The following is a 26640-nucleotide window of genomic DNA, read 5'->3' as shown; positions in this document are numbered from 1 at the left end:
ACGCTTTTAAACTAGGTTGCAAAGCCGCTGTACCCTGCAACTCCTAAAACTTCTCTTCTGACTGTGATTTATATTCTATAATAACAAAAAGGACAACAAAAATATACTGGATCCTCCTTCTTTTTCTTTTTTTTTTTCTTTCTTTTCTTTTTTTTTTTTTTTTTTTTTTTTAAATAATGCATTTCCTTCTTCCCCTTTAATTTTTTTTTCAAGGAAATTTGCTCCATCTCCAGCAGCAACCACTGCTCCTTTTGATGTTGTGGTACGCCGTGCGCATGCGCTTCACATTAGAATTACTGCACTGGCCAGAATAAGTTGGATCTCTTCTTCTCTTCACTGAAACCCTAAATCATATCAAAAGCTAAAGGGATGCTGAGAGTCCGGAAAAAGGGTTACTTTGGGATTTGGTCATTCCCTTTAATAATAGCTGCGGTGTGTGCACAGAGGTAAGTCATTAAGGCATCGCTTTTCCTTTACTTTGAATTGCAGTGCATGCTGCTGCTGAGAGAAATGTACAGCTGGGGGCTGAGAAATCAGAAATAATACAGTATTATTCTTTCTTTTTTCTTTAGTGTCAATGACCCTAGTAATATGTCACTGGTGAAAGAGACCGTGGATAGACTGCTGAAGGGCTATGATATTCGCTTGAGGCCAGATTTTGGAGGTAATTTGACTGCTTTTGCATAAGAGAGGTTGCATATCCGGGCTGGGTGCGTTGTGTATGGGGGCGGTTTCAAACGTCTTGTGGGTGCTGTTGCTTTGGGGGGTGTGTGTGTTGCCATTTCCTGTAGCTGATCCAAAGTTAAGCCCATTGTTTCTCAATTTTCTTAGCAAAGGATGCTCTTAATGCCATCACTTAAATCACTTGTATATTCGTAATCGGTCCCTCATTGTGTGTGTGTGTGTGATATGATACTTTACCAACCTGTAATTAAACCCTTGTTTAACTGGCTTTATCGAGACGCAAACCTCTCTTAAGTTCACCCAACGTTTGTTCCTTTCAGCCTAATGTGCCTGTGATCACAGTTACTATTTTCGAGTACAAGACGTGCCGTTAACTGATACAAAAATGTCATTAACCCCCTGCGTGCTCCTACTTCGAACTAGTTTGTTTATTTCGGACGTGCTCTCTGTGGGTGGCCCTTTCCCCCCGCATCCCTCTCCCGGGGCTGGGTGCTGCCATTCCCGGGGCGCGGGGCTGAGCGTGCCGCGGAGGGGCGCGGAGCGGGCGCGCCGGTGCCGCACGTGTGCGCTGTTACATAAAGCACCGCCACGGCCCGGGCAGCGTGCGGCCCCGCTCCGGACCCCGCTGTGGGGGAAAGACGGGGGGAGCGCTTCATGCCTCCCTCCTGACTTTCTGGTTGTGTTCAAACGCCGTTTCATGTTCGCCCTGCTAACTCTGGTAAGAACGAGTTAAGTTCTTCGAGATCACATTGCGGACCATCTTGTTGGTTTGCAGGTCCCCCAGTGGCTGTGGGCATGAACATAGACATTGCCAGTATAGATATGGTCTCGGAAGTCAATATGGTGAGTACTTCGGGTTCGGGGCCGCTTGCTCTCTGAGGGGGTGGCTGCCGCTCCCCCCGCCCCTGCCAAGGCGGAGCGGTGCCCGCGGGCGTGCGGGGACCCGGCGTGGCCTCGTGCCCCGGGGAGGCGCCGGGGCGGGGCACACCGGCTGTGGGGGGTCGGGGGCGGCCTTCCCCGGCTGCCGGCGGCGGCTCCCGGGCGGGGAGCGGCGGTTCGAGCGGGGCTGCGCGGGGCCGCTCCTGCGGCAGCTCCGGGGGCGCGCCCGCCCTCAGCGCCTTCCAGCGAGCAACGGCGCCCCCTGCCGGCCGCGCGCGCGCACCGCACCCGCGCCCCGCGCAGCCGCCGCGCCTCGGCTTCAGCCCCCGGCCGTGCCCTTCGTGCGTGCCTTGCTGAAAAACAACAGCCAGCAGGGCTTCCCGTGCCTCTTAGCCGGGCACTTCCCAGTAAAAACAAAAAGAGAGGGGTTTGCTTATGTGTGTGTTCAAAACTTACCTGTTTTTTTTTTTTTTTTCCCCTAGCCTGACATTTTTTTTTGGGTGGTGATGAAAGAGTCAATGATATTAGAAGTTTAATTTTTCTGAGGTGTTTGTCTCTCTTATTTAGAACTGACTGTCCTCATATACTGAACTTGTTCAGAATGTAGTAATTTGACGTGTTTCTTTCTGTGTTTCACTTACATCCCCTGAGAGATTAATGAGGTGTGGAGAAAATTGGACAAGTCTGATTCATACTTTAGAAAGAGCTGTTCTTGACTTAGATGAAACTTTACTAGCATTCAGTTTTATTATTTGGAAGTGTTTGGGGTCCAGTTTTAAACTTTTTATCTTAATTTGCATGTTAATTGGTTAAGCACATGGAATTTGGCCTAACACTCATAGGGGCTTATAAAGAATAACAAAAGAGTAAAACATAGTAGCACGTGATACAAAAGTGATGCAAAATAAATGTGATTTTGTCAAGTATTCTTGAAGAGGTTTCAAGTGACCATCTTTTTAAATACAAATGTGATTTTAGGGCTATTGCTGTAGCTGTAACCATGCATTTGAAAATAACACTTGGAAAGTTATCAGTTGTTTTAAGATCATTGTACTACTAAAATATTTAATTCCTCCGTGTCATGTTTGGGTTCTCAGAGATGTTGCACTGGATGATTTGGAAAACATTTGTTCTCAAACTGAATGACTTATCTGATGTACCGGAGTTTTTTTCAGAATGTAAAATAAAGCCCTTGGCCTAATTCGAGGATAACGTTACAGGTTATTTTACTGTGGGACAGGGAGGTGTTGGTGACCATGTGCTTGATGTTGCTCTTTTTCAAGATACCAGTGAACCTGAATAATTTCACCTTCTGAAACATTATTCTGGGAAATTTCTAAGTGGCTCAAAGAGGCTCCCAAACTTTGTATCACTAAACTTGTTATCTAGTGTTCTACCTCCGGGAGCTTTAAGTGCCGAGGAAGAAAAGTACACTGTATTTTAGACCACTTGTTTTTCATTAAGAGAACTGTGGGTAGGGGAAACAGGGACATAGTTATTTCTTAGCTAGCCCTGAGCAGTGAGGGAAGGATGAGGGTTTCTTGTTGGGGCTGCAGTCTACCACGTCAGTGTTATATCCTCCCATCCCTTCAGAACTGGAAAGTTCATGTGAAAAAATTTTTAAAAATCTTATGATTTTTTTCTTTGCTTCTTTAAATGGTTTCTAGACATTTGGTCTCCAGTTAAAGGTGATAGCATATCAGAATACTGTGATCTGATACTTACAGCCTAACTATATAAAGCAGTATTATTTTTAGTATTCTGTAGTGAGTTTATTGTGTTTCTATAATGAAATATTTGACCTTTCTGAAAAAAAGTCTTTTCAGACTATCTGCAGATCTCAGAGGAGGAACTGTATATACAATTTTGTCCTACTAATTTGCCTAAAGCATTTAAGCTCTGGGCTTATTTTACTCTAAGAAGCCACCTATTTCTTAAACCCAGGCAATCATGTTACATAATTTTTTTTTCACTTACAGTTTCATTAGAGATACCAAACCAAGATTACAATCTGCTTAATTGCAAAATGTAACACTTGATTTTACAATGGTCTGTATAACATAGCAAGTCCTAATATACCCTGAATATAACCTGAAATAAGTGAGGAGAGAGACATACAAGGAAACAACAAAATAAGTATGCAAGGCCTTGGGTTTTTTGCTTGCACATTCACCAGAATTTGGAGTAGAAACCAGGAGGAATACCATGGAATGCCATGATGCAAAGCCTTCTGAGATAATAAGAGACACAGAAAGAACCTTTTGGATTTATGGACCTGTTTTGTTCTAAGCATGGCCTTGCTGTAGCTTTGTCTGTAGTCATGGCAAACACTACTGACTTTAGATAAAGGCAGATCATTGCCTGGACTCCTGTACTAACATTATTGGGATCAAACCTATGCCTTGGGAGAAAGGCTAAATAATCATAGTTATTCATCTTGAGATAATTTCTATTAATTTTAATGTTTATTTATTTTAAAATTACATTTCTTTCTCAGTCTTGATATATTGCATCTACCATATAAACCTCTGCCACCCTGCAGGGAGAATGTTTCTGTCACTCTAGTGTAATGAAGTAAATCATGAAGTTTTCACTTTATTGAACGGGATAATTCAGACTTGCTCTTATAGAAAGTAAAAGTATGTTAAGGATATTCAAGAATATTATTGTTGACTTGGAGTTCTTAAAGAGGTGATAAGTACTTGCATCATGAAGAACTCAGATTGTATAAGGCTTTACAGGTGCCTTATAATTATTTCTTTTATGCAACAGAGCTGAAACTGTAAGCTGTTTACCTTGGGCAGTCAGCAACTTGAACTAGAATTTGTCTGAGTTTACAGAAATGGTTTCAAAGTACTGGCACTTGTGAAAACAATTTGTTCTAGCTCTGGGGAATGCATTGAATGAACATGAGAAACTTGTGAGAACTTCAAGTGTTTGTGGTTATCAACAAATATCATGACTATTTTGACTAATTTCTTTGTATTCTGCAAAGAAAAAATCTGCAGCAGGTATTTTATGTGATACAGGAATGATGATGGCTAATTCCACTCAGCAGCAGGTCCTGCAATATTGTTGAGTGTATCCTTTGTTGTAGTTATACTGCAGATTTCCTTGGGGATTCTCTTATTCAGGTAACAATGGAGAACAAAGATGGAGATCTGTGAAGGCTACTTAAATGGTTTTCCTGGGCTAATGAATTTGATATTATGTAAGATTAGCTATGGTGCAGTGAGTCTAATGCAATGTTCACATTTCCACATTTTCCTCTCAGTTAGTTTTTGGAATAGACACCTTGAAAATGTAGCAATGAAGACTATTCTCCATTCTAATTTTCTCCCTTTTTCTCCCAACTATTCCCTCATGAACTCTTTGTAAAAACTGTTACAGGTTCATTAAGAAGTCCAGAAATAAATTTTCTTCCTTAGACACCCCTGAAGATTCTGTGTAATATGTTCTGCATTTGGTCTATCTAGATAAGACATGAGGATTTCTATGGATAACGTTGGTCATGTGTTAGTTTTCAATATCTTGGCTTATTCCCTATTAAATAGGTCAACATTTCCCTCCTTCCCCCCCTCCCCCCCACCTTGGTCTGTGGCTATTCTGGGATTCTAGTACAGAATGTCTTGAAAAGAGAGAGAAATATTCTGTAGCTACAGATTTTACTCAGGAAATATATGCTTGTTGAGGTTGGGTTGTATAATTGTCCTGGGGTGGCTGCATGGTCCAGTGTCACTATTGTCTGGGTTTTTTTTTCTAGATATAAGTATAATTAAATATAACTATTCACACTGTGGGTGATTGTGGTCTGCAGAGAGGAATCTGAAGTGTTTATTTAACTCCCAGTGTTTGCTTGCCCAGTGTGCAGGTTTTGGCACATGGAGTCAGTAGTTTGTGTGCAGTTAGAGATGATATATTGGTTTGTCTTAGTGGGGCCATTGCTGTTGATTGAGAGCATAATCCTTCCATCAAGTGGGAGTTGGAGAAACAAAGGAGCTGTTACCATCTATCAGGGAAAGGTTTATTTCTTAGTGTGTGCCAAGTTTTACATAGCAGAGCCTAATAGCTTCAAAGCTCTAAAAAAAAGCTTTTTATTTTTTCTAATATTATATTTCACTTCTGTATTTCAGTTACGCCCAAGTTGCACAAAACAATAAGTATCATTCTCATAGATCAGAATATTCTCAGAAATGTGCAGGCATAGCTGTAATTTGCTGGTAGACCTCAGATTTTGAGTTGCTCTTGATAATGGAAGCCCACTACTGGCTTACTTAAAATCTCTCCTTTTTCTTGAGGTATTTTCAGCAGGGGACATTAACAAAGCTCAGGGTTTAGATTATGAAATAGATTTAAATAATGAAAACAACAGGAGCTGTGTTGCTGCCTCTCAAATAGCAGCAATTATCTTTATGTGTGTAAAGGGAATAGATGGCCTGTGATATAAAAACAAATGGGGATTAAGTGGTAAGAAAATAGAGTGGAGCTGTTCCAAACCCCAAAACTTCATGGAAAAGTCCTGAGAGAGAAAAATGAAAAGAGGAAAATTTGTCTTATATACACTGGTGCAGAAAGAGATGAGGAAAATGGTCATGGAAATGGTTTCTGTCAGCAATATCTTCTCATTGTAGTCCTTCCTCGTTGTTTATGTTGCTGCATGTATTCTGTAGGAGAAAAAGGAGAGAACAGGGCTGAAAATGCATTAAAAATGAAATATTGGAATATTGAGAAGGTGCTGCTTTGCTAAATACTTCTGCTGCCAGAAACAGTTGGTTTTATTAGTTTCTCTGTGTCATAAATGCATATGTTTCTTCACATAAAACTGCATTTCTCAGCAGACAGTTTGAATTTGGCTCTTGTCAAATTATTGTGCTTATGCATTACTGACTCATACTGAAATGTGTCTACAGAGACTTCTGTGAATGCAGAGCAGGTGATGTACATCTTGGAAGTGAGAACTTTTTACTGAAAACCTTGTTTCACCTTTTCCTTCAGTTACTGTCTGGAATAACATCACAGGACATTTTTGAACTGAACTAAATTACATTAGTGTGGGTTTCCATTTTTGGTTACTACATGCCTCTAATTCAGGAATTTTCCTTTCTTAGCTTAAAGGCACGTGAAAATAAATAAGAGCTCCTATGTCTAAATAAAATATTTATTCTTGAGGACCAAAATGAGTCTTCCTATTGATACTCCACATTTTGAAGTTTTCAAAATTGAAGTTTTTAAGTATTGAAGGATTGAAGTTTTCCTGCTGGTTTTGCTTGAATATATGTAGCCACAGCATGAAAGTATTAATCTAGAGCATATATGCAGGAATATAGCAAGTTTGTAAGTGCTTTTACAAGATAGATACACATAATATATATCTAAATATACATAATAATTTATTACTTGTGAACTATGTTCTACATCTCTAGAAGGGTGACATAATTCTCACTTTTCTTTAAGGTCAATATAAATTGTTTGTTAATTGGATTGCACTTTCAGGGTGCCACAGTGTTGCACGACTTTAATCAGTAGAAAAATCTTCTTGTTTGGTTGGTGGTGATGTGGTTGGTGATTTTTCAAAGTGATCACTGCCTTCTGCAGACCAGGGGATGGTTGTTAGTAATTTAAAGAGATTGCCTTGGAGGTGATTTGTATTGAATTGTTGTATTCAACAAGAATTGTTGTCTTCTGGGGGGATTTTTTGTGTTTTCCTTTAAGAAAGCCTTGATCTATAAATATTGAAGTGTTTTGGCTCTTGCCACAGAAGAAAAGATAAATTTATCTTTAATGTATTTTATGGGCAGTGTCTTGGTGCTAATGCGTGGGAATGAACATGAAGTGCACTTGTTAGCTCCTGCTATAGGCTGCTTTATTTCATAACTCCTCTATTGAAAATCACATAAAATCTTTATAGATGAGCTGTGTAGTAGAATAAAAGATTTTTATGTTGTACTCTAGAAACTTGTTACAAGTTTAAGCTGTTCCAATGGTTGTATTTGTGCTCCTTAGTGACTCCAAAGTCTGTCAGTGCATCATGACTAAATCCTTATTATTCCTCCCTCCCTTTTTTATCCTCATACATCATGCAACCCTCTGCAAAGTTTATAGTAGAACCTTTAGTATTCAATCATGTTGAAGTACAGTCTTGTATAGTAATATTTTTTTTTTCCAGAAGTAATCCAGATTCCTAGTAGACTTCCAGTGGTTAATGCTGTAGTTCTCAGATAGTGCTTGTAAAAATAAAGTAAGCAAGGTTCAGTGCCCTCCTTTCAAAGGATGGTGCTCATCCACAAGGGCATTTTTGTAAGTCTTCTTTTAAGACATGGAAGATGACATGTCTTGTTTGTCTTTAGAGATGATAACTTCATCAACAGTCAAATGTCTGGAGTTATTAAAACTGAAAAATATGCTACTATGAGAGGATACAATCTGTCTGTACCTATGTATAATTACCTATGAATTGTAGGCATTAACAAATGTTGTCAGTTGTGGGTTTGCAAAAAGAAAACGTGGACAGAATCAGCCTTTGTGCTCTACTGTAATTACCCTAACTGAGCTTCTACAGGGATTCACACCCTGCTCCCGTTTCTTGACAGATGCTATGTACAGTGGATGGGTAACAGCCAGGACAGCACAAGCCCTGGAGGAACAGTGACATAGGGGCATATTTACAGTTTCAGTCTTGCCTGACTGAGGGCCAGTGAAGTAGCAGTGCTCTCACTTCACAGCTTTTCCCTACAAAAATCTTTGCATGCAAATTTTCTGGCTAAGTATTTTCAAATTAGTTGAACAATGCAAAGATCCTCCCAAGACTTGGAATCACACCAACTGCATGTGACATTTTTGTATGAGGTTTTCAAATAAGGGTGTTATTAATTCCCAGTGAAAACTAGAAGTTCTGCTCTAAATAAGAAAGCATTTAATATTCAGGAAATTGGCATATATGCAACTGAATACAGAATACATAGATCATATTCAATGTAGTTTATCACAGGTCAGATAAAGCATTGAGAGTGTGACCTCTTCCCCTGTCCCCAGACTTAAAAGAACAGGGGGACTGTGCTATTTCTGTCTACACTGAGCTTCTTTTTGCATATTTCCATCAAAGTTGAGGTCTGTTAATTTTTTTTTCTGTGAATACTGACAGAGGGATTCACTTGTTAGTTTTCAAGTAATAATTTAACTGTGTGGGGAGACAAGCAACCCTTCTGAGAGATACATTTTGCAACTCAAGTGTGTGCTGTTATAGTAAATGTGTCACTTCTGAGTCTTTCCACTGATTTTTCTTGTGTACAAACCACTGATTGTGCTGAAAGACAAACTCAACTTTATAAATTTTGAACAAGTGGAAGAAGATTACAGCAAGCTTGGCCTTGAACAGGAGCAATATATTAAATTACCCTAATGAGAGCCTTACTCAAAAAATTCAGCTATTTGAATGGGAAAGTCCTTGTTCCAGTGTCTGCTCTCTGGACTGTTTCTTCTTTCATGAACAGGCATTTCTATTAACCAAACAACTCTGCAACAAAGGATTAAATCCCAGAACTTTCCTTCACAATTGGATGTCCTTATCTCTGCGTGGGACTGCCTCTTTCCATGGCCAGGTTTTGCATCCCTTGCTGCAGAGCAGCCTGGCTGTAGGAACCTCCACTCTAGATGGATTGTTAGCCCCTGGTGCTTGGGAGTGGGAGAGTTCAGGTGTCAAGGGACCAGAAAAACAGGCCTTGCATGTCCTGAATTACCCTGTGAAAGGCTGACAACACATCCTTTGCCTTCTCTGTCACTGGAAATGTTTTTGAACCAGAGTAGCCATGATTTTCTTTTACTAGGCATTACCTAAGCACACTGGTTTTGTCTATATTTGCATGAGATTTAAATATTATAGCCTGTCTGAATGGGATTCAGTAGGAGCAGCATGCTTGCTCACCTGGAGCACTGCCTTCCTGAGCAGAGGTGCAGTGCAGATCTTTGTGAACTGCAAAATAAATCATCAAAATGGCAGAAACTTGTGAATGTAATATTTTTCAGAGAGTAGTCGCCACAATTTCCTTGAACAGTTGGTTTGGACAAAAGGCCCTAATGTGCAAAATGCTCCAAGTGTTGTTTATTTTTAGATATAACCCTTGGAGAGGAGTTGTTATTAGGTGTAGAGTTAAGTAAAGGTCATGCTAAGCCCAACTGAGATGAGAAGGTCTTCCAGAAATGCGTGTGGATATTCATATATTTGGGATGGGCTCAGAATGGGGACTTGTGATTTATATTTCAGAAGTCTTCCTCATTCTATTTCTTGCATTACATAGAGCTGTGAAGTAGCCAGAAGTTCCTATTGCTTTCAAAGAACTGAAGGCATCTATTTCTCAGTGAGAACCAGCTATTAAAATGTAGTAAATAAGTACTGGAATAGATTCTGAAGCCTTTCTAATAACCATTCACTACCGTGGATGCAGAAGCCTTTGGAAAATCTGATCCTAATTTCTATTGTAAATTGATTTAATATTTTTTTCCATGGAAGTTTGAATTGTTTTTTTAATAATTGGAAGAGAGTCTTTCTTCTTGACTGAATACAATTAGTGTTCAGACTTTTAAAATTTTCTGTATAGACCTTTAAAAATGAATATTGTTTAAAAAAGGAGACACATTACTGCAACCACACTGAAAGTAGTGAAATACTGTTAATTCCTTTTGGTCAGTAAGGGTGAATGTGTTGTCATTTGCATAACAGTTCTCACCCAATAGTCCAGAAATTGTTATGGTCCACTGTCTAATCCTTATTTGTTTCTTTTATAAGTGTATTTTTGAGTTAATAGTCCTTCAGTTCCAAAGAATTTATAGAGCACTGTGGGATTTTTTTTCCTCTGCAAAGGACTGGTGACCCAATAGACTCTGCTGGCTCTCTCAGGTGTGTCAGAATAAGTGTTAATCCGTGCTTGACAAGATGTGCACCAAAGGAGGCATAAAATTTAAGTGGAAAAAAGTAGTTTGAAGGTTCAGTAGATTGGATTCCTAAATTAAATAATTTAGGAGTGTAACTGTTCCATTGTTCCTTATTAGGAAATGATTTATTATTTTAGATAATATACAGGGAAGAAGGAAAAAGGATTAAACAAATATGCACGTCATTTACACATGAAAAGGAGCATTTTTCTACTAATTCCATCATTGTTTCTTCAGTAATGTAGGTCCAGAAATGACCAAAGAAGCACTTTTAATCAGCCTGAAATCTTCCTTAAACTTATGTGACTGTTCAATGTGTTTTATGTCCAATTGCTCTTTTTCACTGACATTTTGCATTGTGAAATACTTGTAGGAAGTCCATCCAGAATTAACAATGTAATGTTTGTATCTTGTAGCAAATGCTGCCTTAGGTTGCTCAAACTAAAATGCTCAACAGCCACAATAAATAGGAAAATGAGGTTAAATTACTCACTTTTCTTAATTTTGTAAGAAGCCTTTTCAAAGGTGTGGGAGCATTTCCTGAATAATGTGTAGCTGAGACCTTTCATATTGAGTTTCAGCTAAAAATACATTATTATAGCTGACATATAAATCCTCAAAAAATAGATTTGTAATGAAAATGCCAGGGAGCCCTTAACTATAATCATTCCTGTTAGTGTAAATGCCTGGAAATAAATACAGTTTTGCATTAATCTACTATTATGTGACACAAGTGACCAGTTACAGAGAAATCTATAATAATTCTAGTTAGCCTGCTGCATTCAAATCTGCTGTTAAAAGTACCCACCTCTGTGCATAGGCTCTGCAGAATGCTTTTGTGAGCTCAGGTCCCACGTGAGCCTTGTTTTGAAGTCTTAAGATGTGTAAATGTGATGCTGATTTTTCCACAGAGGCTATTTCTGCATGGGTTTCACAGATTTGTGGGCACTTGAGTGACTTGCAATGCAATACAAGATGATTCTTATAATGTCTCTGCCACTAAGTGTAGATGGGAGTGGGTAATAGTCTCCAAAAATGTTGCTGTGCAATAGGTGCTCTTCTGAGGTGAGTAGATGTTACTGGTGGTTTTAATTGGCTGGAAAGTCATAAATAAAACCTTGCTGGCAGTTTTGATTTAAGGATATTTAAAACCCAATTAGTCCAGTCATAGGAAGAGTACACTTTTTTTACTCTTGGTCTTGACTTTGTGCTATAACCAAATGCATTTCTGAGGCAGCATTAGGAGCTTCATGTGGCTCCTACTGGGGCCAAACTTTGCCTCTTGTTAAATGGGAGACATCACTTGACATCAAAATCTTTCTGGTATTGTTTTTTTTCCTTTCACTTAAATGAATAAAAATGAACTTTTTAAAATTGTAGAATCATCTTGGGTAAGCTAGATGGTAGTGCAAATTCTAAAGAGTAGGATTAAATTTTGGTTAATTTTTTAATTGCATTGATTTTTTGTTAATGCAAAGGTGTATGAACTTTTGATACAGCATATGGGAGTTTAGGATAGTTATCTATGTTCCAATAATATGCTGGCTGGATAACAGTTTTGTTTATTCATGAAGGCAGCAATTACTTTGTAAAGATTGAGAATACGAGATTTCAATCAATATTGCTGCTTTTGGATATGTAAAGGGCTTGTTTTAATCAATGTTGGTTTTAATCAAGTTGTTTAATTAAGGAAGTATTTTGTATTTTATGTAACTTAAATTACCTCTTGAGTTAAACTTTTTGCAAACAAAGGATGTGTATATGTGTTTTCTTGTTGAGTAACTTTTACAAGCTGAAATGCCATCATGGAGTTCTTTGTATTCCACTTTAACTGGAGTGCAAACCTTTCCTGGTCATAGCTGATCTGTTCCTCTACTGCTTGGTCTTGTTCTTCCTGTTTGTTCATTAATTTCTGCCAGTTTGGCCTGGCTCTGCAGTGCCTGTGTCTGCCTCTTCCCCTTGTGTGTGTGTGTAAGAGATCTCAGGGATCACATACCTGGGTCTCTTATTTCATTCTGGCTGATGGAGTAAAATGGTTGAGCATCAGTGTGAGCACTTTTACAAACAAACCCAGTGGAGCTGTAGTGTGTAAATGTCTGACCATCAGCCATCTCTGTGCTCTAGAGACTTAACTGCTGTCTTCCATTCGGGTGGCTACAGAAGAGACAGAGCCAGACTCTCTTTGAAGATGCCCAGGGAAAAGACAAGAGCCAGCAGTCGTAGCTTTCTGCAAGGGAATTTGTGGCCTCATAGCAGGGAGAAAGGTCCCACCACTGCCTGACTCCCCTCGCTATGAAAATCCTTTGTGCTTCAGACACTTGAAACAAGGCCTTGAGGGGACTGATCTGACTTTGAAGTAAACCTGGTTCCGAACAGATGAGAAGGACCTCTGGAAGTTATCCACTGTCATGAGCTCCTCAAATAGCACAGGCGTGTTATTAACTGCAAAATTCCCCTCTTGTTTTTAATGATCTGCCTGGCACTGCCCTTAGATCCTGGCTCTGACTGCAGCAGTAATGACAACCTGAAATGGAACTTCTGGGTGTTCTGCCCTCACATCCTCCTTTGGTGAGGACTCACACCAGAAGACAGAAGCATATGTTTGGGGTTAGGCTTGGAATCCTTTGGATCATCCTGACCGCAGAGTGCAGATGGATGTGGGGGGAGTCTTCTGTTATTACCAATGGCAATGTCACAAACAGGATTATGTCTGGAGTTGTACGTAGCAGATTAGACAACCATCAAGACAGAAAATCTGTTTTCCAGCAAATATTTCAAGTGATAAAGAACCTTAGGAGAAAAAGATAAAATGTGATATATAGGCAGAGTTGTTTCTATGCAGAATATTTTTTCAAAATTTCCCTGGAGGGATCCGCTGTTCTCTGAGCATCCAAGAAGTTCATTGTGCTTCTGATCAGCTTCCCACACGTTCTCACCCACACTACTTTGCTGTGTCATCTTAATGTCATTTTTAAATACTAACAAAAGTATTTTGTTTATAATGCAGAAATAAAAATCTTGAGAGGGGAAAGAATGCCTTTTGCATGCTATTTTAGCAGATCAAAGCTGACTCATGAGTAGCAAATATGAAGTAATTAATGTATTTAAAATTCACAATTCCTGAGTTGCAAATTTAAACAGTGTTTTGATTGTAGTCATCAGATTCCATAGACTTTTTAAAATATGCTTAGTATTATTTTTAGAGAGTTTACCTTGCTGCAGAGTATTAGATTTAGAATATAGAGGAGTACAGCAATTTGTAAAGCTACGTATGAGTGATGTTTTAAATAATCAACTGTGATGAATTAAGTAGTGTCCAGGTACATTGGAGGCCAAGTGGGAAGATGGAAAACCAGTCTTTCTCTGGGGAAAAAAGTGCAGTTATTTAATTTGGTTGGCATGGGAAGTTTTAACCTTTGCTATTTACTGCTTTTGTGATGTCCTGAACTTCCCAGGAACATGTCACTGACACCATTGTAGGCAAGTGCTCCTGTATGATTTTATTTGCACCAAAATAAAAATTTTCAGAATTAGTTAATTTCCACCATGTAAAACCTTGGAACTGCAAGGTGAAACATTAGTTCTTGAGAGGCCAGTAAAACTTCAACCAGTTTCTTCTGGGAAAAAAGGAAGAAGGTGTTGATTTGGAAGTGAGAGCTTTGTCTTGCTGGTCCAATGACACACATGTCTTAAAGAATAGAAAAATTATGCAGTTGCACATGGAATCATTGATAATAGATGAATAGCAGTGGAAGAAAAATTATTTGTCTAACTATATCACATATTATCAGTAGAAGAATTGCTTAAGACTTAATTTAATTTTTGTAAAACTTGACTTCAGCTTTTAACTTTTGCTTGATAGTACTGTGGGCTTCCTCTTGTATCAGTAAGACTTTCCAAACTATGGGTTATGAAAAGCTGCAGTTTCTTTTTATTTTGTAGTAGCAGCCACCAAGCTGTGGTAATGACCCTTTTGTAAAAAATGACAAAGAACTCTTGCTTGAAGGAGATGAACTGCAATTTTTGTCTCAAGTGGGAACTAATAATCCAGCTCCCAAGCTATCTGAAAGATTCCCAAAAGATTAATTTTTAAGTGTGCCTAAAAGCTTCTACAAAAAGCAAGAGAAACATTGTGGGGCTGTCACTAAATGCAGTATTTTATGATAAACTTTTTTCTGAAGCTCACTGCTGAGAAAAGCATTTCTAGAACCGGTGGTAGTGTAGTAAAGATTGCAAACTTTCCACTCTGGAAAGATCTCCTAGAGAGGCCAAGTTTTATCTCACCTGGGTTTTTTTTCTGTATTTAAAAGCGAACAAACCAAAACAACAAATTCAGGAAAAAAAGCCCATGCAACACTTACTTTTCAGAAAGCTTAGAACACAGGTAAGTCTACAATTTACAATAGTAAAATGGCTGGAGCTGTATATTCTTATGGGCAGAATTTTACTGGGGTGTGTTAGTTTATTTTTTTCCTCTGTCTTTGCTTGTGTAGCTGTACTCCTAATATTAAGATAACTTGAGTCTTAGATGAATTGTCACAAAAAGCAATGGTGTGATGGAGAAATAAGGTTTTAATTCCTCCTGTCTGAAGACATCAAAGTAATTTTTTATCAATTTGAGCATATGTTAAACCTTGGAGCCCTCTCTTGAGTTAGGCCAATGTTACAGGAATTTGTTGATTCCCAGTTTCAAGTGCACCCATTTCAAATCTCCTGTACCTAATTACTGGCTGACCTTCTAAAGCTGGACAAGGTGAGAGAGGGCAGTGAGTTTTTGTTTACTTTCAATTTACCCTTTCATATACTTAAAGAAAGAATGGGAGAGAGAATGAAGTTATTTGGATTTAATTGTGAATATTTAATATTTACTTTAATTGTGAATGGGCATTAGTAATAATGTCTCTTGGCTTTTATCAATATGATGATAATCATTGATTATGATTATCATCATATTGATGATATGATGAAAACTTAAAATCTTGGGAAAAAACCATGTGGGTTTCAGAAAGACCTATCCATCCTTCTGAACTCAATCCTTTTTCACAGAATTAGGTTTGCTTGACTTTTGACAATATGACAGTTACCCATCCAATAGTTGTAAGTTATGTAAGAGCTGATTTTTCTCAGTTGGTGAAATTTCACTATCCTATGTGCCTGGGCTTCCAAAGTGCTACTTGTGTATTTTTAAGTGCTGTGAAACAATGGTTCTGTTCCCTCTGTGCCCCCTGACACAGGATTTTGCACAGATGGCTACATTATCAACAAGACTTCAATTTCACAGTTGCAAACCTTAAAACATGGTTTGTTAGCAACCTTAGAAAATTTTCCCATCCTTCAGCCCCTTTTTCTTCTAAAATTATTGATTACTAATTCACGGCTGGAATTTACATAGATTATGAAGGTAATAATCTTAATCATGAAGGTAAGAACAGTTGCCACATGGCTTCTGTCTCAAACGAAGACTTCACCAGCAGAAAAGACTTGCTGCATTGGGGTATTTGCCCTCATGTTTTCTAAATATAACTCAACAGCAGTCTGGTTCCTGAAGCCATCTGCATTAATATGCCTAGAGAAAATAAAATATCATATTAGTCACTTATTTTTAAGTGAGCAAAAATTGGCAAAATTGAAATAGTTTCATAAGGAGATACCCTTTTAAGCAAAGACAGGATTATTAATGAGCTACAGCAAAGAGGTTTTGTAATACTGGTGATTGTTCTTCTCTCCTGTTTGTAGCACCCAACTGTGGAAGTGCTTTCAAAATCTTTTTTTAAGACCTAATTTTGAGAGAGCAGTAATTATTCACCTTCCTCTGAGATTTTTACTTCCCCTTTTTTCAGCCTAAAGCATTGTCTCTTAGGAAAAGGGTAATGATTTCTCTCAAGGTGAACCACAGACAGGGGAGGTTTTAAGTTAACAGGTGGAACTCAGCTAAGCCAATTGTTCCAGCAGTGTCAGTTTTCCAAAATCACTGTTGTTATAAAAATAGTCCTTTAACTGGACACAGGCCACTTATAAAATAACCAGTATTTCTGCTTGGAATGATTAATAGCAATCAAACTTTTCTCACTGTTCAGACCTGCAAAGGTATTCATGTGAGGGCAGTCATTTAAAAGCAGCATTCTTTTAGTTACTATCACTCAAATTTTGTAGGTTACTGTTCAGTATTCCTGTCTTCTACTGAGAAAGGTTACGCTGTCATTACATTGCAAACCAGAACTGTGGGCTGCAGTTCTCCCAGGAATTCATCTGCCTGACAGTGACACACAAAATCCTCAGGATTATCTCTTTGGCTGGTGCTCCGTTGCTGTTGTTACTTTGCAGTTCTTTATTTCTGTGTGACGTTTTTTTCTGATTTTTGGGTCCATCTTTCTTTTCTGAGTGAAGGTGTGGCAATAGCAGAAGGAGATTCATAGTTAAGAATTGGGAGGAAATTTTAGTTTTCTTACTTTTGGTGTTTTTTAAATTTGTGTGGGCTTTTTCTCTTTTGCATTTTTTTTCAGGGGGTGTTTTTTGTTGTTGGTGGTTTTTAGGTTTTTTTGGGTTTTTTTTTTTTTTTTGCTTGTTACTTTGTTGGTAGTTTTTGCTTTGTTTTGTTTTTTAACCCAGGTATTTTTCTGAAGGTACTTTTAGTGTTTGTAATAATGGGAAACCTTTCATCATCATAGTAATGGGAAACCTTTCCTCGTCATACTACAGTAGACAAGGTTTGACTTATGAAATGCCTTCTTCTTTAGGCATCTGTTGTCAGCAGCATTCTCTAGGGCTACTCATTTTGGCTGCATATGCCCCTTTTTTTGATTAAAACTTATTTTCATTCAGATATCAGTTTGAGAGCTGTAAAAGTCTCCAGATAGGATAGAAGACGTTTAGCTTCATGTGTGTTTATCCATAAACTTTGACTTGGTTATTTTAAAATATCTGAAATAGTTTAAAAAGTCATCACTTACCAGTGACATATATATACAGTAGCATTTGAGCTAGAACTTTTATATGTTTGGAAGTAACCACTCTAAAATATTAAGTACCAGCTCCAGATAAATATTGCCTTTTCCATTTATGACCCTTCTAATGCACCTTCTATCTTTTCCATGTAGGTAAATTTCTTTTCATTTTTATCAACTACATGCTGTTCATGCTATCCCTTTTCCTCTTGCATCTTCATAAATGCTCCTTTAGTAGAATGTCAGTGTGTGCCTAGAGAAGGAAATATGTCTGGAATACAGCATGCAATTCTCTGGGCTGATAAAATAATCTGAGAGTAATTTTAGTGCCTCATCTATTGGATCATCTGGACACTGTTGCAAGGTTCCTCTCAGTTCTGTAAAATATGAAATTCCTTGAGTTATTGGAGCTGAACTCGAGTTCTCTTTAGCCATATTTCTGCTTTGAATCTTTGAGCCTGAAAGGCAAATTAAATGAGTGGACTGGTTAATGTTAAATGGCTAATGATGAAGTTTTGTCCTGGTGCTTGGCTGTCTGTAACACAGAGGGAATCACTAATGTAATGTATGTTTTGTTAACTAAAAAGTAGTGACAGTGGCACTTTGGTTGGAGGTTGATCTGAGTGTTCCATTCACAGAAGGGATGACTATGTACTAAGTACTACCCACAGATGATTGTTTGGTAACAGTTTCCCCAGGTACTGTTAGCCCCTTTTTTTAAACAGCTGGTTTTGAATTTTTCCCCAACACCTTCCAGACCTCTATTGCTGAATGAAAACAGCGCAAGAAAAAAAAGGAAGATAAGAGCATTAGGAAAGAATGTGAAAACCACTTCTGTATTACTGTGACTATCCAGTGCTTTGAGGATTTTAATGATTGGAGTACCCATTCATACTGCCTGGAAGAAAACAAATCCAGCACCAGGGAATGTGAGAACATCTGGAGTGCAAGCCAAGTATCTAGGTCAGCAAATGGCAGTTAAGTTATTGCTTTTAAATGGCACAAGTTAAGGATAGACAGTGGTTGAGCCTTAGTTCTGTGGGATTATCCTAAAGTCGTACTTTTTTTATTGTTGCTCAGTGATTCAATTTATCTTTCAAGTTGCTGGGAGAACATAATTTTCAGCTTCAGCAGCTTTCCACATGCCATTATTCTATGGCCAAGGTAATTTCATTGATCTTGTTATTAAAAGTGTGATTGCAACAGACTTTGTCACAGGGGAGCAACACATCTTGAGAGACACTTGTAATAAAGAATAATGTGTCTTTGATGTCTGCGTGCTGTTTCTCCAAAGAGGAGAGCTTTTATTTATATTTTCAGAAAACTCTAAATATTTTAAGTGTTTAAGTCCTGTGACATAGACATTAGTGCAGCCTGAGGTTATTCTCCTGCTGGTAGAGGGCAAGTTTGAGTGGCATTGAAGAGGTGTTATGTGTCTGAGAGGACTTTATTATATGTGTAAGTGTATTAGGTTGTATAAAAAATGGTGATGTGAATGGGGAATTCAGCTGAGTAATAATGGACAGGTAAAGTAGTTTGGCCAATATGCTGGTGTTTTGCTATCGATATTATACAGTTGTACAATGCCATGTTATTTTTAGCAGATTGTCTGTAGTTAATGTACTTTTAAAAATTGAAATGAATATGTGTGAAATTAAGGTAATTGCCTGCAGCAGAATCTTACCTGCTCTTCTTTAAGTATATTGAAAAGTGCATTGCTCTTATCTCAGTCTTATCCTCCAAATAGAAAATAGAGATGCACTTTAAAAATAATTCCAGTTTGTGTTCGAGGGCACTTGAATCATACACACATACACTTTAAGCAGCCTTTAGAGTCATTGCATTCTGATGGAGAAAGAATATGTGCAGGAACATGGATAAGAAAATTGGAAATACAAAATTTAACTTAGAACTGTGCACTGTAGCTGTCCTTACATTGGGGAGTGCCTTATTTTATGCAGAATTTTATTTATGACTAGGCGTTTTTCAGAAGTAAGCATCAAATTCTGTTTTCAAGGTACAACATCTATGCCTCATTCCTGTCTAACATATTTATAATCCATAGCATTTTCACTGAGCTGAGAAAAGTGTTTCTTTGAATATTTTCTGTCCCAGCTGATTATCTCAGTTAACTGCAATGTAAAAAAGCTGGCATAGCTTTGTATGTTTGTGTAAGTGTGTTTTGTACTCTGTAGAAAGCAATGCAGGAAATAAGTCAGCATTAGGGCTGTGCTCTGCTTGCCTAAACCACAGCTCATTCTTTATGCATTCCTAAATTATTATAAAGAAGCCTTTTGAAAAATTTAGTAATTTTTTGTAACAGAAAATAAAGAAAGGGGAAAAAAAGGAGAGAATGCATAGAAGAGGCTAAAATTAGTAAGCAACTAATGGCCTGGTTGTTGTTCAGTGCTGTGTGCAGCTGGCAAGTGCTGGCGGACTGCAGCCAATTTCCATTAAAAGTCCACACAGGGTTGAAGCAATCTGCAACTTTCTCATGAGGGAAAGCACAGGTGAGCGCTGCCAGGACCTGAGGGGATGGCCTGAAGCTGTGTCAGGGGAGGTACAGCCTGGATAACAGGAAAAGGCTCTTCACCCAGAGGGTGGCTGGGCACTGAACTGCCTCCCCAGGGAGGAGGTCACAGCACAGCCTGACAGAGCTCAAGGAGAGTTTGGACAACACTCTCAGACACAGTGTGACTCTTGAGATGTCTTGTGCAGGGTCAGGAGTTGGATTTTGGTGATCCTTGTGGGTCTCTTCTAATCCAGAATATTCTGTTATTCTGTAAAGGAAATATTTGATTTATGTATTGTAAAAACCTCAGTATAACACATATAAAAATCTCCAGAAAAATTCTTGCACTCCAAACCTCTTCTGGCACTTTAGAGTTGTCACATAATTCCAGATCTATACTCCTGATGAAATTGTTACTTTTACTGGGAACAGACTTGTTTTCATCAATCTGTGCTTTCTGTGGGGTTATTTTCAGGGACCAAGAGCTGTGTAGCACCCTTTTATGGCATGTGCTGGAGCTGATAGGAATTGGGCTTCCCAGGAATTACTTCTTATCTCTCAGCTCTGAATTGGAGATGGAAAGTAATGATGGAAGACAGAAGCGTGTACTGTATTAGAAATTGTCACCTCTGGTTTTGGGCACACAATCCAAACTAGTGTGTGAAATGCAATTAAAAATCACTGTCATTTCAGAGGACCTTAATTATATGAAAAGTCTGGTTCAAGAAAGCTTCAGTATCTCAGTAATTGACTTTGGATTTAAAATTTAAAAAAAAGTATAAGTGAAGTGAGTCACATAAAACCAGCAGGCTCTTAGTGATGGATGGTTCCTCTAGACTACAGCTGCATGCCTTAATCCCCTCCATCAGTGTGGACGGGTTCCATTCCATAAATAGTCCTCATGGTAGAAAATTTTGTCTTTATTTCCACACTTCATTTGCATAATATCTCAGTAGAAATGTTTTCAGTTGAGATAAGAATGAAAACATTGGAGTCTGAAAACTGTGAAATACACGTTTTAGACCAGAAGCCATTAGCTTTCATGTTGTCAGTTTTTCTTAGCTGATGTTTAGTAGTCAGAAAAGTGCTTTGTTTCTTAATTCTACTTTTAATTTTTATGACAGGAAGTCAAGTGAACCAAGAGCTAAAGAAATGAATGAAGTTTAACAAAATAAACTTGAATTAGTGACATCATTTATTACTGTGAGCAATGTATAACTGATTCATGATGTGATGAGAGTAAGGAGAGAGTTCTCAGTTTTGTTTGCAATCTCTGTGAATTAATAATTAATCTTAATGGCCATATCAACTATGTTACCTTTCTGTCCTCATATTTTACTTTATCTGGACATTTTGGAGATGAGGATTTTTTTCAGTGTGGAATGTCAATCTGTTCCCTTTTTGGGAAATTCCACCTTTTTCTCTCTGGCCACGTGTTTACTTTATAAGTTGGGAGGTATATAGGAGGAATTAAGTGCTCTAAACTAAGGTTCAGGTTCTTCATTTGTTCTTGCTAACCCTTAGCTAACCTTTGTAAAAAAGAGAGAGCTGGATTTTGCTTTGAGCTTCTGGCATACTCTCCTTCTGAAGGTCACCTGCATTTGCTCCCCCACCCTCTGTGGGCTTGTGAGCAGCTGCTGCCTCCTGTTTTCAGGGAATTCACTTTCTGGAACATTCCCTATTTCTTACTCATGACTTCTCATACCTTTTAGTAGAGAGATTGTTGAGGATTTTCTGATGGGAAATGAAAGCTGTGGTTTCATGAGCACATGTCTTTTCAAGTTTGCAACATCCTTAGAAGCAGGTGAATGGTGACACAGGTATCTGCGTCAAAACCACACAGAGTTTGAGGGTTTCTTCTTTTGAAGTGTGTTATTCTCATCTACCTGCCATATTCTGAACCTTGTTGCATAAAATGCATGTTGAGACAAAAGACAAAATGTTGATTTTAAAATTTAAGATACCTCTACTTTCTACAGAGGGAAACAGTAATTTCTGGAGCATTCTGTTGTGCATGTAATTGCACGTCTTCCTGTTGGTGAATTTGCATTTTAATTCAGAAGCACTACAATAACAAATAAGTCATCTGGCCAGTGCTGAAAAGTGCAAAATGGCACCAAGGAGGTTCATTTAGGGAGTGATTTGGGTGAGGGAGTCAGACCTATTTTAGAAGGTACATATAGGTACTTAACTGAGCACCACAACACGAGAAGGCCAAGCAGGTGGCCTGTGCAGAGTCAGACAAAACTGATGACTCAGGTGGAAAAAGCTATGTATAATTGAAAAGCACAGCATTTCTGGTTTTTGAGGTCAACGTCTGTGAAGATGCAGCTTTGGAAATTTGGAACAGTTGGTTGGTATGATATGCAATGGACTTTTTGGGGCATAGACCATTCTTTTGTTATGTGTTTGGCCCAGTGCAAGCCTACTGGGGCTTTAATTTGCAGTGAGAATTTTAGAGCACTATCCACTATCCACAGGCAGTAACATTTGCACAACAACATTTGTGCAGTTACTGCTGTCACACTAAGAATCTGAGGCAAGTGGACTTTGGGAAAAGGTATGACTCTACAATCGTACGGATAAAGCCGTTAATTACTGGCAGATTTATTTTCAGAGCTATTATTATACATCACAATTTAACCTGCAGCACTGAGGAGTTTAAATAGACACTGAAACATTCCTATACAGTCATTAGCAAAAGCAGCAGGGATGCAAAGAGGCATTGCATTGCTAGAAGGTGGGAGGTAAGGAATGCAAGACACCTTGCTGTAAGGCTCCCAGTGGATATATAGAAATGAGTAGACCTGTATAGGGAAACACTTCAGGAGGTGTGAAACAGAAAAAAGACAGCTTGAACAAGAACAAAAAAGATATTTAATGGATAAGACATTTAATCCCTTTTGGCTAAGGGATGAGGAATTATTATGCAGGAAGAAAATAGTAATTTTTCAGAAATCCTGCAATAGAGGAGGAATATGACTATGTGAAATTTGTGTTTAAAAAAAATCAGCCTTTAATGATGTTTCCCAAGTGAAATCAATGACAGGAGATTTATTCAAGTTTATGTACCATTTGTTTGTTTTCACTTTCTTAAAGACTATAATAGTTTATATTTCACAGTAGTTTTTATTTTTTGGATGTGTGGGAGTAATATTTTTTGCCTAGCCTAAAGCTGGGTAGTTTTGCAGTTTTCGCTCTGGTCTGTCCATATTTGCTGAGAAAGGGATACATTTTTTGCAGCTCTTTATATTCTTCTCAATGTAATATTCTTTGTTGTCTCATGATAAATCTTCAGGCGGACAAAGCTGTTGCTTGTCTGGAGGAACATTGAGATTAGAAATTTAAGTGGAATCAATATGCTTCTTCCATGCTTTCAGAAGTATTAAAAAACATTGAAGTAGTTACAAAACCAAAGCCTCAGATAAAAGTAAATTAATTTTTCACCTCAGTAACAATAAAGATGTTGGCTTTTCTTTGTTTTCCTTTCTGCATCATTCTCCCTTCCTCACTCATTCAACAAGGTGAGGAACCTGTAATCTTACCTGTATCCCTGAGAATGTTCTATGGCAGAAATACTCGCAGTTGGGAAAATCTATTCCATTCAGAGTTTTATTAAACCTTTTTAAAGAAGAGTAATTTATGTAATAAATGCTATGAAGTGGCTTTTAGGAGGTCTTACTTATAGGGCAGGAGATTCAGAAAGACAAATATCCTGTAGAGCCAAAGCAGCACACAGGAATGGTCAAGATAGAGAAGTCAGGACCTCAAGAGCTGCTTGAGCACCATTTTTAAGGGGCTTGGAGTTTGTTTCTGGTTTTTGGGCTTTTTGTTTGTTTTTCAATTGACTTACTTCTGAGAGCATTTGCAGTTATGATAACTATGGTAAAAATCAGGTGATGGGAGAATCATTTAGCTTCAAGGGAGAATTCATGTGAGCATCTGATTTTGGGAAGAACAAAAACATGTTATTTAGAGATTTGCATTGCCCTGAAAGGCTTCTGTTAGAGGAGACATTAACTGAAAGACTGTTACTTTGACAGGTGAAAGATTTTTTGATCACTATTTTTCTGTAAATGTTTCAGAATTTGGTTTTGCATTGCTCAAGAGATAATTTTCTTTCGAAGACTGCTTTTAAGCATATTACAAAAGTAAATGACATTTTATGAATTACTAAGAATACTACAGGACACTTCCCTATCTACCCCTGTGGATTCTCAGTGGCCAAATTATCTCATGTATGCTGTACATTAATTTCACACCTAATTTGAAGCAGGAGGAATCTGAACAGTTTTATGCACTCTGAAAAACACATCTGTGTTGTGGGGGAATCATCCAAAATGGTGAGAAGAAAAGAGGGAAATGTCTGTGGTTTAAGAACAATTTAACAGAGGGAAGGAATTTGAGTTGGTGGTACTGCAACACTTGTGTTTAAGGGTCTTTTCTGTTCATTATCCTGCTCTGTTTCACACTAATGAGTTCATCAGCATTGAGTTTAAGATTAAAGGAGCTTATTTCTGACTACATAAATGTGGTCACCAATTTCTTTTCATATGACCTTTTCTGTCTTTTTTTTCCCCTTTGATACGTGGTAATCCCCAAGTTTTTACATTTGGAGTTTTTCACAATACCTCATTAATATATATCACCATGTTTTGAAATTAAAACTTTGCATTGTCCCTGCACCATTTTTGACTGTTACATATTGCTACTATTATGGGATTTCTTTCTGTAGTAATATCCAGTAATTCTGTAGTAATACCAGTAATAGCACTTAAACATTTCTGCAGCAATGGCAGGTTTTAAGTTATTATTTTCAGAAGTGCTTTAGACTTTTTGAAGTACATGAGACAGAAAAATGAAAGAAAGGTGTTACATTGCATTTTTAGAAAAATGAGCAATTTCTGTTCTCATCAAAGCTCTCTTCTTATCCATAGAAATGTGAGTGAGAAAATAATTTTGGTAAGCTTTGCCATGTAGTCATGTCTAAGTGTAGTCATGCAGCAGTAACATTATTATACATCTCTGAACAAGAGAGTTTTCTTTGGCTCTCAGTATTCATGTATTTAGTATCAGCAAAGATTTCCATCTGTTTTGGCGTAGTATGCACAATGAATTTTTTTAAAAATGAGACCGACCTGAAAGGATAAGCGTATTTTATGGATAGATGATGCTCTGAACTATCTGAAATGGTTTGGTAAGAACCATAGGAGGTGCTTTTTGCCCATAATAGACTCTATTTAGCTCTGACATTAGTAATGCAGTATTATCTGAAGACAGGTCAGCTTTTAATGAGGCAAAAATTACCATGAAAAATTGCATGTAATGTTCTGGAAACAAAAAAGATAGATAGACAATGGTTTTGCAATTGAAAATAGATGCTACCAGCTGTTTTATAGATTGGTCACTGGGGCTTTAATGTGAGATAATTAACTTGACCTCACATAAGGTAAATTATGCTTTTACTCTTTGAGTGCTATGAATGAAAAGCCCTTAGGAACACATAGAATGAACTGTAGGATCAATTTTTAAGTCTGTCTGGTGTTGTTTACTTTAGCTGCCACATTACCTTATGCCACAGGGAGTATAAAAAAGGAAATAACCATCCTTTATGGAGACAAGCAAAACCACAAACATGCAGCATGTGTAATTTTAGTCTACCTCTAGAGCATTAGTGGTATCTTGGTGTCTGCTGAGATAAATTTAAGTATTGATAGATTTCTGGTCAAATTCTAGGAAATTTTAGGATGTCTAAGTCATATAATGTACTTAATACACTTCTGCTAGCAGGGATATAGTGAACTTACATAATGTCTTATGACTGGTTGCTTCCTGATCCCAGAAGTTTGTAGAAGGCAGAGGAACATAACTGAGGTTTAATGACCAAATCACCAGGCGAACATTAGACCATAAATTGAGGTCTGCATAAAAAGAGGATAAAAATGCCCTGGGCCTAATCTGCTCTCCCAGATTAAAAAAATGAAAGAAAACTTAAAAGTTATCAAGGCTGTATGCTTTGGAGTTCCTTGAGAGGACCATTTCAAGATTTTATGTCACATTGCCTTCGCAGTACCACTTCCTGGTCTGAACTGGATGGGTGCTGATGACATAAGCTGCCTCTGAATAACTGATTAATATGAATGATTTTCCTTGTGACAAATTTGGTGCTTTCACTTATTGTGTAAGCTCCCTCAGAAATTACTCATAATTCAAATACAAACTGAAAGACAAAAATAATGCAATAGAGTTCTATGCAATATAATGGAGCTTGAAGTTCCTAATAGGAAGAATTGAAGCTATACAGTAACATGTAATTGTAAACATGACATCTGTGGTAGTTCATTAGAGGAAGCTGAATGACCATTGTACCAAACAAAATGAACTATTGTAAGCAAGCTTATAAAAATCAACACTTTCATGAAGTTTATAATGTAGCACTCTTCTATCAGTTACTCATATGAACATGATTATCATTTGAACTGTGTTGTTATTCCTTCCCATGACTGTCTGTGTGTATGTTTTGCTGTGAATATGCATGTAATTTAATCTCACAAATTTAGAGATATTTGTAGTTGTTAAAATGTGAAACAGAGTTTTGTGCCTTTGTTCTCAAGTGCCTGGTGTCTGAGTTATAGTCAAGTTTAATTTTTTCTCTATTCAGCTGGACCACAGGGGAATCCTTGCTTTAATTAG

At 37.9% G+C, this 26640-nt stretch overlaps 1 protein-coding gene across 2 annotated transcripts in view; it reads left to right on the top strand.

Moving 5' to 3' along the window:
- The first annotated feature begins 211 nt into the window (after window positions 1-211).
- The window catches only part of GABRB2 (gamma-aminobutyric acid type A receptor subunit beta2), a 135561-nt gene continuing 109132 nt past the window's right edge, over window positions 212-26640 (top strand). Inside the window, exons 1-3 of one of the 2 annotated variants that reach the window (XM_041488006.1) lie at window positions 212-446; window positions 573-664; window positions 1460-1527. In XM_041488006.1, coding sequence (XP_041343940.1) covers window positions 370-446; window positions 573-664; window positions 1460-1527 — 237 coding nt within the window. In that variant the 5' untranslated portion in view covers window positions 212-369. The remainder of the gene's footprint in view (window positions 447-572; window positions 665-1459; window positions 1528-26640) is intronic. The other variant, XM_041488007.1, reaches the window with a different exon arrangement.

Source organism: Pyrgilauda ruficollis, unplaced genomic scaffold, assembly GCF_017590135.1.
Source record: "Pyrgilauda ruficollis isolate IOZ18807 unplaced genomic scaffold, ASM1759013v1 scaffold86, whole genome shotgun sequence".
In the NCBI taxonomy this organism is placed as follows: domain Eukaryota; kingdom Metazoa; phylum Chordata; class Aves; order Passeriformes; family Passeridae; genus Pyrgilauda; species Pyrgilauda ruficollis.
Note: the sequence above shows the minus strand (reverse complement) of the source record. Positions and strands in the feature narration are given on the sequence as shown.